Genomic DNA, 15,125 nt, shown 5'->3' with positions numbered 1-15,125 from the left:
CAATTAAGTTGCCGTGTTGGGGCACACATTTTAATTTTTATTTTTATCTTTAAATATTTTTAAGTTCTGCAAGGTGGATTCAACAGCATAAACGATGGAAGGAAATATCTAATTAGTTTCGTCATACCATATTTAAAGGTCAGGTACGAGAGGTGGTGCAAGATGTGAACGACAACAGAATTAGATGTAAATAAACAAAGTGTTACCATGGCAACAATGCTCACACCTTGTACAATACAATAGTAAAAATCAGTGTAAAATAACTAATAATTTTATGCTGAAAATTATAAGAATTAAATATAATGGCATAACTCATACGTTGCTCATAAAATCTAAGAGTATTTTATACTATTTTGAGTAACGTGAGGTAATACGATTCCGTATCCGAAAGCTTGCCTAATAACTAGTACTACAGTTATTATATAATAATTTGAAGAAGCATGAACCTCTATTACAAAATTTGTTTTATAAAACTTATATATACCATAAATGAATTAGAAATGGGATAAAATAGGCCAACTACCCGCAGAGTATATGAAAATTAGACCAAAAGACGGAGTTGTAGTGGTGAAACAATTGACTTTGTATACACACAACACAGACGACCCTGGACCTGGAGGCTGGAGTAGCCACACATACCTTACCATATTACTCATCTTACCGCTTGTTCTTCTTCTGCTGAGCAACTGTTATATTAACATTCGTAAGTCTTGAGTAAGCCTCATACATATTATCCATTTATTACTCTGTAAAATAGTACAGTTAACCATATGTTATACATATTAGGTCCTGCCTGAAGGTCCAGTATGAATACTGAAATATATATTTATTTAATTATTCAGTGCAATCGTCATACTAGCTCTGGTTAAGTTTATAAGTAGACGATGCAGGCTTACAAACAACGGCAGACTGTAAGTAAATTCAACCAAGGATTAGATTACCATTGTTATTAATAATAGGTATAAATCTATCTAAACATGTAGTATAATTAGTGACTAGCTGCTGTCACACTTTAAGAAGGAGGACGTGAACCAACCAAACAACCCAACTGACCAATTAATCATAGAATACCTTCTAGGGTAAAGGTGGAGGAGACAGTTACCACCAGAAATAACATGGAATTGAACCAAAATTTCAGTGTACCTCCAACTCGGCCCAACTTAAATAACCAACTCGGCCCATACATTACTAACTCGGCCCACCTTGCACACTTCAAACAAGTAGCTGACTAGAGGTTCAGGAATGTTTGAGATTTGTTTTATGTTTCTTTTGGTTCACTGAAATAAGAAGAGTGTGGATGAGTGAATACCAAGGGTTCAATCGGTATGAAGGACGAATTTTATGAGTTTATTTTAGTAGAACTTGATCAATGAACCATGATTCACATTCGTAACTTGTGCTTCTGCAGGTGATTTCGAATAGAGTTTGAAATTAGTCTGAGTTCGTTAACCTGAGTGGTCCGAGTTGGTGATCCGAGATGGTCTGAGTTGGTATTTGAAGGACTGAGTTGGATGTGAGCCGAGTTGGCAATGGGCCGAGTTGGACTGTAATCAAAATTTCTGGAGATACTATTTCTGCATGATACTAAACACAAAAATAGAAATGAGAATATACAGAACCTTGTCTAACTAAAGAAACCTTTCTAACCTTACGTATCGGACCCCCTGGCATATTAAGCAGAAAGAACTTACTTTGATAATTATCTGGTACCAATGAAACCAACTACAAGTTCCAGAAATTGTGCATTACATCATCTCTCGAACCCAGAAAAATGTCCCCCATCCCTGGAATTTTCCGGGTACCAGAAAGTTTTTTGGAATTTCCCAGAAAATGTGCCCCTCGGAAAATTTCAATTCCAGGTATCGGAGAGTTCCGGTTAAGAGGGATTCCGGCTAACGGAGATATTACTGATTAACATTTAGACACTCACCTCGCCCTACAAAATTATAAAAAACAATGGAGGGATTCTACACAGGCCACTGGCCTCCCCTCAGCATGGCCACCTCTAGTGGGTGGCCATTAAGTAAATAAGGTAAACAATTGGTGCGGTCAGATGTCAGTCAGCCACTTGTAAATGTTTTATTAATCTTAAATTTCTGAAAGAGAACATGAACCAGATCTTACAGAATTTTGGTCATTACATCAAATACAAATTCTTTCAATTAATTTTTCATACCCTAAAGCACTACACATGTTAAACCAAATTCTCATTCCATTGGGTGGTTGTTCTGCAGGACCTTATTGTAGAGTGAGAAAGTTTTGACAAGTTTCCCTATAGGATGAAGTTCATATTTATTAAAGTGTAAACACTGATAAAAAAAGCAAAACAAAAGTTTTGGCAACCATCTCTGGGTGCAGGCATTTTCAATGTTAGTTTAGGACTTCACTTTTAATTTGAAACCTGATGAAAGTTGTGTGATGAGTTTATAATTACCTCATGTCCAGTTTGTTGTGCTTACATGTATGTTTTATATTCCAGGTGTAAAATAAACCTGTACTGTACTGTGGCCTTCGAGAAATAATTGTCTCCTATAAAAGTCTCAAGTCATCATCATAAGTTCAACACTGATAAGTTCTCTGAAAAAAAAAAAAAATCAAATGGCATCCTCAGCAGAAGTGGCACAACCAATAAGTGACCATGAGCCCATCTCCAGCAGCTCCCCATTTTCTCCAAAACCAGCCTGGGGGGGTGCTGGGATAGACAATAGTCCCCCAGTGGTATGCCCATGGGGGGCAGCTTCATCAGTCTTACCCCAAAAAGAATCGTCCGCTACCTCGTTCCGTGACCTCATGTCAGAAGACCTTGCCAAGGACATACAGGAAAAGTGAGTAGGTTTAATATGTATTGAAATATTACATATTTGCTTTGTTGCAGTAAATTTTACTTTTTTTATATTGATTGAAGGAAATTAAAGATACTTATACAGTACTGTACTGTACTTTTATTTGTAGATCATGCAATTCTGTTTTTGGTAATCAAGTTATAATATGCAGCTTGTGGCATTATCCTTACCTGGATAATTGGTTTGCAGTTAGTTTAGTTAAAGGTTCTCATAAACCAGACAAAAGTTTCCTTAAACTAGATTATTATGTGTTTAGTTACTTGTGCAATTTTATGGATTTTAATTATGTAGCCTTAAAAGGATAAACATAAAACATTAGAAAATGAGGAAAAAATGTGCTGAAAGATAGGTAAAGAAATGGATTACTGTTCCTGTACAGTAAACTCCCATGTACTGTATGGTATTTAATAAAAACAAAAATTAAGTTTTGTACAGTGAAAGGGAATGGAACTTAGAGTATGCCACTAGTTTATCCATTGATTCAAGGTTTTAAATTTTCATTGTAATACAGTACAATAAGTCCTCCCTTAACGTCGAGGTTATGTTCCTGAAAACACGACGTTATACGAAACGATGTTAACTGAATTAATTTTCCTCGTAAGAAATAGATAAAATACGGGAATTTCGTTCCTGAGCCTCCCTTTGCCCCATGAAATACATTACATATGCAGAAATTCAATGACATTTTTATAGAAAATAGTATACATTTATAAAACTCACTGATGGGGGGAGGTGGTGGAGCGAGTGTATGGTACGTAGTGGAGCGGAGGAGGATGGTGAGTCACTGAGGCTCGGCGAGTGCCTCCTCCTCCTGCTCTGACTGGCGTTTCTCCTCCATTTTCGTAGCAAGGCTAATGGTCTTACGTTGCTTCTTCACAACACTCGCATTAGTAGCACTTGATTGGCGCTTGGAAGCCATTTTGAATGGTTAGAGTACAGTATTTATAGCAAAATCACTTCAGCACACACGAATGATGTGGAAGCCTAACAGAGACTGGCTTGGCGTCGCTTGGGGACGCCGCGACGTTCCACAAGTTGGAGTTACTGTAGCGTGTCGAGAGAGGGTGATGCGCCATAAAAAGTAGTCTGTGACGACGCAAAAACGATGTTATATTGAGTCGTCGGGACGTTAAACGAATTTTTGCTATCTAAAGATTAGCGACGTAGTACCGAAACAACGTTAAGCGGGCCGACGTTATACGAAGATTTACTGTAATTTATTTTAATGTGCTGGTTTTCTGTACTGGATGGTTTACCCAAATTACATTTGTGAAACTCCTCAAAAATCATTACTCTACCCTAATCCTATCATTTTATAGTTTCCTTTCATCATGCAGCCAATCAAAGTTATTCCCCTTCCCCACCTTTGCAGTTCCTAATCACTCCGTGAAAAGCATAAGAGGGAAGTGACCAATTACTGGATGAAACCCACCTTACAATTCCACCTTCACTCCTGGGCTAGTCTCCCTTGCCTTCATGTCTCTCACTAGTCTTATCAGCTCAATAACAGTACAGTACCCCCAATATTCTTTGCCAAGAAAACATCTCTCCTTAATACATTTTTCTTATGGGAAAATTAGTTTTGCATGTTGCAATTTCATACCTCACAAGGATTTTCAGTAACAACCCTTGCAATAAACAAGGACTACTTGTACTTTGAATAGGAAGATTACTATTTTCACCTCTCCAAGTTTCAATACCTGCCCAAATACCATCCTCTCCCACAGCTTTCCTCAATTATAATTTACTTAATACTGTTTTTATATCTTTGCTACATAATTAATTATGTACAATATTTATACTGTAGTTGATTAATTTTGTATTTCTGGCTTTTCTCTCCCTCTCTCCATCCCCAATATGAAATCTTTTGTCTTTTTTTTATAAATTTGGAAAGTGGGTCCCATAGTCTTTATGACGTGTTAGGTATTTTCCTTTTAATTCCTAAGCCTTTTCTTCCCTGGAATTTTGCACATTCATCTTGAATTCTCAAGTAAGATCAATCCTGTCCTTACAGCATGGCTAAGTTGACATATGCATGCACAAGTACTGTACGTATGTAGGTACAGTACCATGGTAGTAATATTAAATGGAGTTATTGAAGCATGTGGTAAGGATGGGATTGATTATGTATAATTGATACACACCTATATGCATACTATCTTGAATTAGTGGTAGCTGTACGTATAGTAATATAGTACAGTCGTTGATTAATTAATCTAAACCATTTTTGTTTACAGAGAAGATGATGCTTACTACAGGTCTCTAATTGATGACAAAACAGACATTAGTAATCTTCTTAATCTGAAGGAATCGGAAGACACCTCAGATGATCTCATCTTGGCTCAGATGCTACAGTATGAATTTGATCGTGAATATGATCAACAGTTGAACAGAGAGGAAAAGCAATATAATGGTAATTCCAAAGGTAAGAATTTCTTTTACAATTTATGGTGATTGGTGTCAGCAGTTCATGTAGGGTGACCTATCAAAAATATGTCCTGATAGCAAAATTCAACTGGCAACGAATCCTTACTAATGACTTGCACTTAAAAATGTTGTGGTCAGCAATTGTGTTTCCCTTCTATATAAGGACCCACCATCAAGTTGATCTCTTCCCACATTATCCATCCCTTTGGGACCTAGAGTCTTGAATTCTAATTTGTAAATCTTGCACAGTACAATACTTATTGATTATGAACAAATTTTTATTATGAATAATGAATTCTTCTTTGTTTGGATAATAAATTTATGTAAAAGTGATAATAACCAAAATTTTCCTCACAGTGTCTGTTTCGTTCAACAAGTTTAAGATCTGTCCAACATGGTATGGCCCAGACAGTGATGATGAGCTCCCAGAATTAGATGATGAGAACAGGGCCATCGACTCCTTTGAGGTTAAAGAATTTGAATTACATTTTATGTTTGACAATAATGATTTATTCAGCCAGAAGTTAGTTTTGAAAGAAGAAGTAAATATTGTCTTGGTGCAAATTTAATGAAAGATGTGTAACACAGGCACGAGAACGTGAAGACCCAGTGATCCCTCCATGTGGTTACGTGAAACAAGGTGCAAAATTCGTCACTAAACATGATCTAAACATATCTGGTAGAAAAAATGCTCAGCGAATCATGAATCTGCCGCCTGGCATAAACACAGGAGATGGAGGAGGATTTGATATGCAGCTCTCTAATAAGGTGTGTCAACATGGATTATTTTTAACAGTTGTCATCATGTTGAAAAGGCAGCATCATAATTAATTATTTTATTGAATTATGTTAATGAATTTATGAAAATTATGGAGAGAGAATTTATTGATATTACAGTATTTATAAATGTTTTTATGATCTAAGTTTATGGGTTCTTATAGGGTACTTGTTTTTATAGGTGTACAATAAGCTTTGCCGCTCAGCCATGACGGACATGAAGAGAAAGCATCGGGTTCATGACAAGGTAGAGTATTGTTCATCACATAATTCTTAAAGGTTTTTATATAAATCACCCACTTAGGGACCAGGACACTTATTGAATACAAACTATGATTTTGTATTATCTTATCCAACCATCTATATTTAATGTGCTCTTTTTCCATTACTCAGCAAAGAGTATATCCTCCAACAATGTGTCCATGTACTGTACAGCTTCCAGATCTCCAGTGTGACAGTCTATAAACCAACTGCTTTACTCAGTTTAACCCACATACCAGGTAGTCCTTATTTCTGTCTTGTATCTACCTAAGTACTATTAGTTTGTGTACACACTTACCAGTAATTTCGGATCACCTAAGAATTTCCCACCCCTGTTAGTGCTGGGGGGAGATTCTTCAATTGGAGTGGGCTGGGATCGAGAATTTTCAGGGGAGGTCAGGAGTAATGGGTGTGGACTGTGACCTTAACCTGGGGTTAGGTTAGATGGAGCAGGCTGAAGTTAAGAATCTTGGGTAAATACTCTGGTGGGGGGTGATTCATTATTTCAAGGCCAGTCTTTTATAAAGTATAACATACTGTATATAAACATTTCTAAAAAGTCCTACTTAATTGCATTCATTGTATCCTAAAGGTGGAGAAGGCAACATCAGAAATGGCTCTTGATCCCAAAACCCGTCTTCTGATATTCAAGTTGGTCAACAATGCTGTTCTGGAATCGGTCAATGGCATTATTAGTTCAGGCAAGGAGGCAGTTGTCTTTTATGCACAAGGTGGAGAGTAAGTAACATTTAATTTGTACTTTTATGTGGTTTACTCTGAAGAAATTAATTTTGTCAATCATTGTTCCTTCATTGAGTGTTCTGTAGATGTAATTACAACATAGTCTACAGATTGGATGACCTCAAACCTACAGCTTGCATTCTCACAAACTTAAAATTAATGTTCTATATATTTTTTACCTCACAGGTTCTCTTTCACAATTTGTTAATTATCTTACCCTTTGAATGCACCAATGATTACTTTTATTTAGTAATTAAATTTATTATTTTACAAGATAATGCTTCTTTAGTATTTTAAACTATCATGAATAATTCATAACTTCTTTTATCAGTATGTCTTATAATGAAGATTGTATCCAATTTAATGTAAAAAAAGAAGAAAAAACAAAAAGAGGTATAATAAAAATAAAGAAAATGTAATTATCTCTCCCAGGCTTGAAGATCAATCACTCCCTGAAGATTGTGCTGTGAAGGTGTTCAAGACAACCTTGACAGATTTCAAGACTCGAGAGCGTTATATAAGAGAGGATTATCGATTCAGGGACAGGATGTCAAAGAATAATGCCCAGAAGGTTTGTTTCTTTTTATACATTATAACATACTCTTCCTTAACCACCAAGTTGACAAGTACTGTGTGTTTGAGTGAAATTTGAACAGAATCAAATTTTAAAGTTTTTCTCAAATGGCAAAACACTTCATACAATAAGTGCAAATCAATATTACAAAATTTAAACAAGCAATAGAAAGAGTGATGTAACTTATATTTAATACTCTTAATCACAAAGTTTTTGCCAATAGCAAAAATTAGGAATTCTACGTTGCACCCGAGGCGGAAACTATATTACATCATTAAGTTTCTTAGTTTAATGAAGCCACATCATTTAGATTAGTGGAAAATAATGCATTTTTTGTAATTAAAGAGGTGACTGGGTTATGGACATGATTGCATGTTTTTCAATTATTCGCCCTTTGGCCTGGGGGGGGGATTGGATGAGAAAGGATCGGAGTAGGAATCAAACTTAGCCATAGGGTCAGGCATATGACTTGCATATGAAGGTGAATCTGTTATAGTAGCTTTTCTGGGTCTAAAATCCTCTGTTTTATTGTGTTAGCTCTTTTTTTTTCAGTACAATTAGGGTTATGTACAGGATGTGATGGACCTACCCTTATCAGAATTAAGAGCATGAGAATGGGGTGATTGCAGTGTTGGACAATATCCACAATAAACGTATGCCATTTCAAGATATTGAGGCTGATGTACTGTTTTAATCAGCTCAACCTGGTCACAGGGTTCAGTTTATACTGTAAGAGAAATATATAATCTATATATATTTTTCTCAGACAACCTAGGGAGGAGGGTTACAGACACCCAATAACCCCCTTCTGGTTGTGGCCCTGAATTCTTCTTTAGTCACAAAACTGTATTAGATGTACAGTAATTGCTGTTTTTTTTTAGATTATTTGTTCATCAGTTCACACTTGGTACAATAAAATATCTCAAAATTCAGATTGGTCATTTTGATGAAGAATAGCATAAGGGTTTGGGGCTGGTCAATACAATAATTTAGTGATGGTGAACGTTGGTTAAGGTCATAGTTGCTGCCAAAGATCAAAGTCCTACTCTGAAATAAAAATTTATCTTGGCTTTAATGAACAACTTAATAATGTCTTTTATTTTTCTGTCAGTTAATTCGTTTATGGGCTGAGAAGGAATACCACAATCTTCGTCGGCTTCATCGTGCCAAAATCCCATCCCCTTACCCAATTCTCATAAAGAAACATGTCTTGTTGATGTCCTTCATTGGCAGCAATCATCAGGCTGCTCCAAAACTGAAAGAAGCATGTCTCTCCTTTTCTGACCTCTGTTTGGCTTATGAACAAGTGGTAGAGGTAAGTTACCAGTATACTACATTGTTAAATATTCTATTATATTGGAAACTGATACTAATAGTACCTGAATATATTCGATTTGGCTTTGGAAAATTGTGTTGATGAAATTTTGACCCTTTTCTTATTTTACAAAGATCTCCTTTCATCCTTAAATCTCATTTATATTTACAGTACTTTGTTTCCCTTACCCATTTTTGGGGTCCCAAGTCTTCTTTCCTCCACCTCGACTCTTCCTTGCCTGACCTCCTCTTTGTCAGTGAAGATATAAAAGTTGCACTGCTAAATATATAAATAATCGGTTCAGAGTAAATTAGTTGTAGTTGAGCCCGTGTGATGCTTGATTTATAAAGACAATTCTAGTTGAGAGATTGTTTGCCCCTTTTTATACTCTTTATGTACATGAACATTACACTGTATACTGTGTAGGCAGGTTGAGGAAGTTGTGAGGTATTTCTACTTCAAGGCTCGGGCATATCATGTCTCTTTGCACATTTATCCACTGTTCCATACCAATTCCATCTTGTCTCCACTGTATCCCTTGGTTTGTTCAACACAAAGAGTGGGATGGGAATTAAGATAATAGATAGGTACAGTATATCGATTAGATAAATAGATATAGATTAAATTTCATATATCCTCATTAAAATTGTCAACATTCTTGGAAAGGGTTGCTCATTTCAAATTTGCTTTCCTCATTTAGGCCATGGTGAAGATGTTCCGTGGATGCCACTTAGTTCATGCAGACCTGAGTGAATACAACATTTTGTGGTATGAAAATAAGTGTTGGATCATTGATGTGGGTCAGGCTGTTGAACCAACTCATCCACATGCTCTGCATTTCTTACACCGAGACTGCACCAATATCATCAAGTAAGCTGTGGTGTGATATAACAGTATCCATTATGTTCACAGATAGCCATAGATAGAGAGCTAGCCTTTAATTTAGGCCAAAATTTTGATCGAGGATAAAGGGTTTGGATAAAATTGCCAGTGAGACCTTAAATTTGAATGAATGAAGATTTACAGTACGTAGATGGCATACATGGAAAATTTAGGAATACAAAATGGCGCCAACAAAGAATTTTGTTTACACTGAGTAGAAAGTTTGATAAGGCAATTACATTACTGCTTGCGGATGACATTGGTCTAATGGGTGAGTGATTCTGAGGAAAAGTTTCAAGTGTTAGTGAATGAGTTTAGAAGAGCATATACAAGGAGAAAGTTAATACTGCAAGAGAATAAGAATATAGTGATGAGAAGAAGTAGTAAATGACTTGAACGGATATTTAAGGAAGGAAGTTGGAGTGTGTTAGTTACAGAATATCTGAGTGGATATGAGCAAATTGGGTGATAAGTGATGATTTGAAACACAGTCTTGGAGGGAAAGAAAATTTTAGGCAGATTGAGAAATGTATAGAGAAAATCTTACCAGAGGAGATAAGATGAGGATGTACAGGAGAATTGTGAGTAGTATGGATTGTTGATGCAAGAGGAAGAAGCAAATTAGAAATGCTGTGTTTGAGGACAACATGTGGGGTGAAGTGAAAGAAGTGTTGGTCAGATGGGATGGACACACTGAGAAGCGAAGGATTAGTAAAAATATTTTATAACTCAAGAGGTTGACGTTACAGAGGGAGGATAATAAGACAAAGATGGAGAAATACTCTAAAACTGAGGGTAATAAACATCCAGGAAGAAGCAGTGTACAGGGAGAATGACATTAAGGATGAATCATATGGATATATTGAATCCTTATTGTAGAAGGGAATCACCATAGCAAAATATAAAGTACAGCAGTAAGAGTGAATGAATGATTATGAATGAAGGGGGAATGAATGTTTACATTCTCTCTTGATTCTAGCCACATGCATTTGAGTGAAAAAGGTCTTGAATTAGTTAAAGAAAAAAAAAGAATACTGTACAGTAATTATCACTCCATAAATTTCAGGTTCTTCCATTCTAAAGGGCTTCCAGAATTGGCATCACCTCTCCAACTTTTTGAGAAAGTCAGTGGCATATCACTGCCTGGGCCTGAGGAGTCAGCTCTAAGAATGGTAAGTGAGAGGTCTCGGAGTACTTTATAAATAACATGAATTAAATAGTATGAATGAAACCAGTGATTTGAAGGAATGAATTTGTATGTCTGCTTTGTTATTTTCCATGTTTGTCAGTCCAGTATTGTTATGTGTGAATGATACACAAGGATGTGAATTTTTCTATGCAGATTCACATATTTCTGATCCCACCCACCCCCAGGAAAATAATTACATACTGTACAGTACTGCATTCCTCTATAGGATGAGGGGGGCACATAGAACAGTCATAAAACTGTTGTCATAGTCCACATGTCACAGCACTGAATGGCCAATTGGCTCCAGTGGTTGGCTTTGAGTCTGAATTCCACATGTCAACTTCGAGTGATGACTTTTGTTCTGTAAGCCCCTTTCTTAGAGCTAAGGTTGTGACAAATACAGTTGTACTTATTATTTTATGAATACCAGCCATCAGTGTTGAGGGCTAATATGGGCTGCATCCCATAGACATGACTCCTTGCTTTGACTCAGCGATAAAATGATATTTCCACAATTAAGCTCCATTTTTTTCCTAGAAAATAAAAATTAAAAATTTAAATCTTTAACTGTCCTTGATCTTGGCTTGGAGTGCCTATTGAATTACCTGAATTCCAAAATTTTCTTGGGAGATTAAAGCATCTCTCAAGATCCCCAGCATGTTTTCAAGTCATTGCCGTCAACATTCCTTGACACAAAATGTATTTTTGTAGATCTCTTGGGAGAGTGCTTAAAATTTTCACTGTAATTATGATCTTCGAGTCTTATACAGAAAACTGTGAGGGCTAACCTTTTCGGAGTGAGAGTTGCAAACTCGTGGAACAACCTGCCAGAGAGTGTTGTGATGGCATTGAGTGTGAGCTGTTTCAAGACAAGACCTAACCAACACTGGAGCAGGTTGAGGTACATTCAGGAGCCAGTGCATGCCGAGTACAGGTACTTGCCAACAGTGCGTATCAGAGACGTGACCGATTGCCCAAGCGGCTAACGAGCCGATCAGTAGCAAGGAGGATAAAAATAAGCGATATCTCCGTTAGCCAGAATAATAGTGGCAGAGCTCTTCCCTCTTCTGGGAATGAGTGATTTCCGGGTAACAAGATGACTCTCAAACCCGGAAAAATCCCACATCCCGGGAATTTTTCCGGGCACTGTACTGGGAAAATTTTCTTTTAATTTGCCAGAAATTGCACAATACTGTATTTTATCCTTTGAATTTGCTCCCAGACCTGGACAATAATATGGAATATTTTCCAGATTTTTCTCAGAAAATGCCTTGATTTTCAAGGGAACTCGTTCACAGACCCAGAATTGAGAGAACTTTTTGGAAAAATTCCGAGCCAATTTCAATTCCAGGTACAGTATTGGAGAGTTCCAACTAACGGGGATTCCGCTTAACGGAGATACAGTATTACTGTATTTCTTCTGTGAATACATGTAGTAGGCAGGTGTTTTTTCATAATTTATTAATCAAGAATGTATATAAATTTCCTGTCAGTCATTAAAGTTAAGAGTGTCTTTTCATATTTTTATACAGATTGAAGAATATGAAACTCACCAGGAACTGTGGCGTGAGGGTATGAACAACCTAAGTGATCAGTTTGAATTCCTCTGGCAAGAAATACAAGCTGAAGAAAGTCAACGTAAGAAACAAAATGAGAAAGAGGAAGATGAGGAGGACGATGAGGAGGAGTTGCTTGAAGATTTCGTAGTAGTGGTACGTTCCTGACTGTTGTTTTTTTATGTCTATAGTAAGATGGAGCATTTGCACCTGTCCATGTACATATTTATGAAGCATTAATGTTTCTTTAATTTGGTTTAGTTATGACAAATGTAAAGCAGTTCAGGTTTAGTGTCTTCAGTCATCTTGGAAGGAAAGGCAGAGGAGGCTTAAGAAATTCAAGCAGCCATTGTGTGTGTGCATGCATGTGTTTGGTGATCCATAAGGTGTGAATATACAGTATCTCAAACAAATAGTAATTGATTTTTACCGCATAAATATTTTCCATCTATTCGGTCCAGATTTATTGTCTCCTCAGTTTTGTTGGGAGATTTGTTACCTATATTGGCTGTCTCTTTCAATCATGATTGTTTTTTAACCAACAGGATGAACATGACACTTCAATTGAGCCTTTTGAAAATGACAGCAATAATCCAGAGGGTGCTGTGGGATATGTTGGAGAAAACTTACAAGGTGAAGAAGAGGATGATACTCCAGGCAAAGATGGTTGCAAAACAGAGGAAAATGAACCTGATGATACTAGCAAGTTTAATGTACTTAACCCCACTGAGCCCACTGAAACTCCCTCCTCTACTACACAGGTGTCTGGTCCATCAGTTACCAGACCCAATTCTAAGAGTGCTGAAAAACAAGGCAAGAAGAAGAAGAAGAAAAATATAAGTAAAAATAACAAGTAATGTCCAGTACTGTACTCTGTTATGAATATACGTGTGGGAATTGATACAACTTTTATTGAGGTCCAAAACATATTTATGTTTTCTTGAGAATTTTTAAGTATGGTTAGTATCAGTATTTTTAGGAATGAGATAGAAAGGTTTTACTATTGGTACCTTCATAAAAGTCATCTAGTAAGATTGTGGTGGATAAAGTGCTTTATCCATTTGGGTAATGATAATTTACAAATGAAGAGTAACAAATGTAAGATCTTGGGCTTATGGTAAAAGCATTAATGTGTACATTACAGTAAAAATCATTTTTTGAATAGTTTTGATGTTCATTACTTTTGTTTCATTATGTACCACTGTACTTTATTTTCTTCATTGTTTTATGAAGGCAGTTACTTCTGTGATCTATATCATATTCAGTTTCCCCAGTGCTGACAATAAACAAGTTGAATGAATACTAATTATAAAGTCTTTGTATAATTTTATGTTTGTACATGATCTTAGTCTTGACATTTATTTAAGCATATACGGTATTTGCAGACTACTGTATGTGTTTGATGTTACAAAATTTCTCGGGCAAAAAAAAAAGTTTAGATGTTTATGTTTTTCAGTATAATTACTGTGACGTTTGTTGATAATGTAGTTACTGCAAAGGTCATTGAATCATTTCAGATTATATCAATGAAGAAATTCAGATCAAAGCTTTATCTCGACACCTTCATTACCACAAACTGAAGCAATGGAACAGTACATTCATACTACACTTGTGTAGTAGTGTGTTAATGGTACTCTTTGGTGTGTAATATGGAAGGGTTTAATGCTTCAAGAACAATGTGAAATTTAATAATTAGGGTCAGTAATAATACAAGTGGGAAGGCCACCTGTGTATCAGTGTACTGTACTCAGGGGTAGTACCAGGAATATCAAAAGGGGGAGTCCAAGAAATTGTGGGTGAGAGGACATGGCGAGCACAGCAAGCCCAACCAGCTCCTCCAGTTGTACCCCCAAGAAAATTTTTGAAATGTGACCAATATCATGGGTATTTTGAGGCCATATAAACTTAATATTAGGAGATATTCCGAGGTCAATAGTAATTACTTTTTACCATACAAAAATGTCTTGAGTACAATACTGCATTAAAGAAAAAGTATTGGAATTTTTTGATGAAAAGGGGCTTCTGGACCCCTGGATCTGCCCCTGGTATTGTACTGTACTGTACGTGTAACCTGAAGGATTATGTGTTCAAAATTGAACCCCCCCCCCAAAAAAAATATTTGTTGACTAACTTGCAGATGCGGCATTTTTGTTTCTTTTTGGCAAAGAAAATGTTATTAAACAAGTAATCTGAATAAAGTTTGTATTGTGGATAGCAAATAAATAACTTCAGATGTAAGATATTTTATGGTAAACGGCATTTCATGCTAGTCCCCCAAACCTGAATAAAAAAGAAGAAACAGACTTCCTACTTTCTCTTGTTCATCCTCTTCCCCATTCTTACACACACTTTTATATGGACTTCAACACTTTCAAATTATCAGGCATGCGTATAAACACACAAACAGTGGTAACATGCAAATCTTTGGCCAATTGGTCAAGGGTTTTGAGCCCTGCTTGGCCCAGACACAGGTGAGAAGGGTGTTATCCAGTGTGACTCTCACTACCAAACATCACAGGTTTCTCAGGTTCTGGGTTCCTCCTGCACTAACACTGGATAG

General features: G+C 36.4%; 1 protein-coding gene across 1 annotated transcript; it reads left to right on the top strand.

The window, feature by feature from the left end:
- The first annotated feature begins 573 nt into the window (after positions 1 to 573).
- On the top strand, positions 574 to 14,868 carry LOC121871166 (serine/threonine-protein kinase RIO3-like). The gene is made up of 13 exons (XM_042373315.1): positions 574 to 703; positions 2,480 to 2,825; positions 5,081 to 5,268; positions 5,628 to 5,737; positions 5,859 to 6,038; positions 6,229 to 6,294; positions 6,901 to 7,046; positions 7,482 to 7,620; positions 8,735 to 8,938; positions 9,639 to 9,808; positions 10,887 to 10,992; positions 12,542 to 12,721; positions 13,111 to 14,868. The coding sequence occupies exons 2-13, from the start codon at positions 2,599 to 2,601 to the stop codon at positions 13,420 to 13,422; spliced, it is 2,028 nt and encodes a 675-aa protein (XP_042229249.1). The 5' UTR covers positions 574 to 703; positions 2,480 to 2,598; the 3' UTR covers positions 13,423 to 14,868.
- The last annotated feature ends 257 nt before the right edge of the window (positions 14,869 to 15,125 follow it).

The sequence above is a fragment of the Homarus americanus genome, unplaced genomic scaffold (assembly GCF_018991925.1).
Source record: "Homarus americanus isolate GMGI-L3 unplaced genomic scaffold, GMGI_Hamer_2.0 scaffold40565, whole genome shotgun sequence".
NCBI lineage: Eukaryota > Metazoa > Arthropoda > Malacostraca > Decapoda > Nephropidae > Homarus > Homarus americanus.
This window is presented reverse-complemented; position numbering and strand designations above follow the sequence as displayed.

Excerpts from the sequence above, each read along its gene's own strand:
- LOC121871166 (XM_042373315.1), top strand. The coding sequence starts at position 2,599 with ATGGCATCCTCAGCAGAAGTGGCACAACCAATAAGTGACCATGAGCCC. Across the intron at positions 6,039-6,228 it reads ATATGCAGCTCTCTAATAAG|GTGTACAATAAGCTTTGCCG; the intron begins GTGTGTCAACAT and ends TTGTTTTTATAG. Across the intron at positions 10,993-12,541 it reads AGGAGTCAGCTCTAAGAATG|ATTGAAGAATATGAAACTCA; the intron begins GTAAGTGAGAGG and ends ATTTTTATACAG.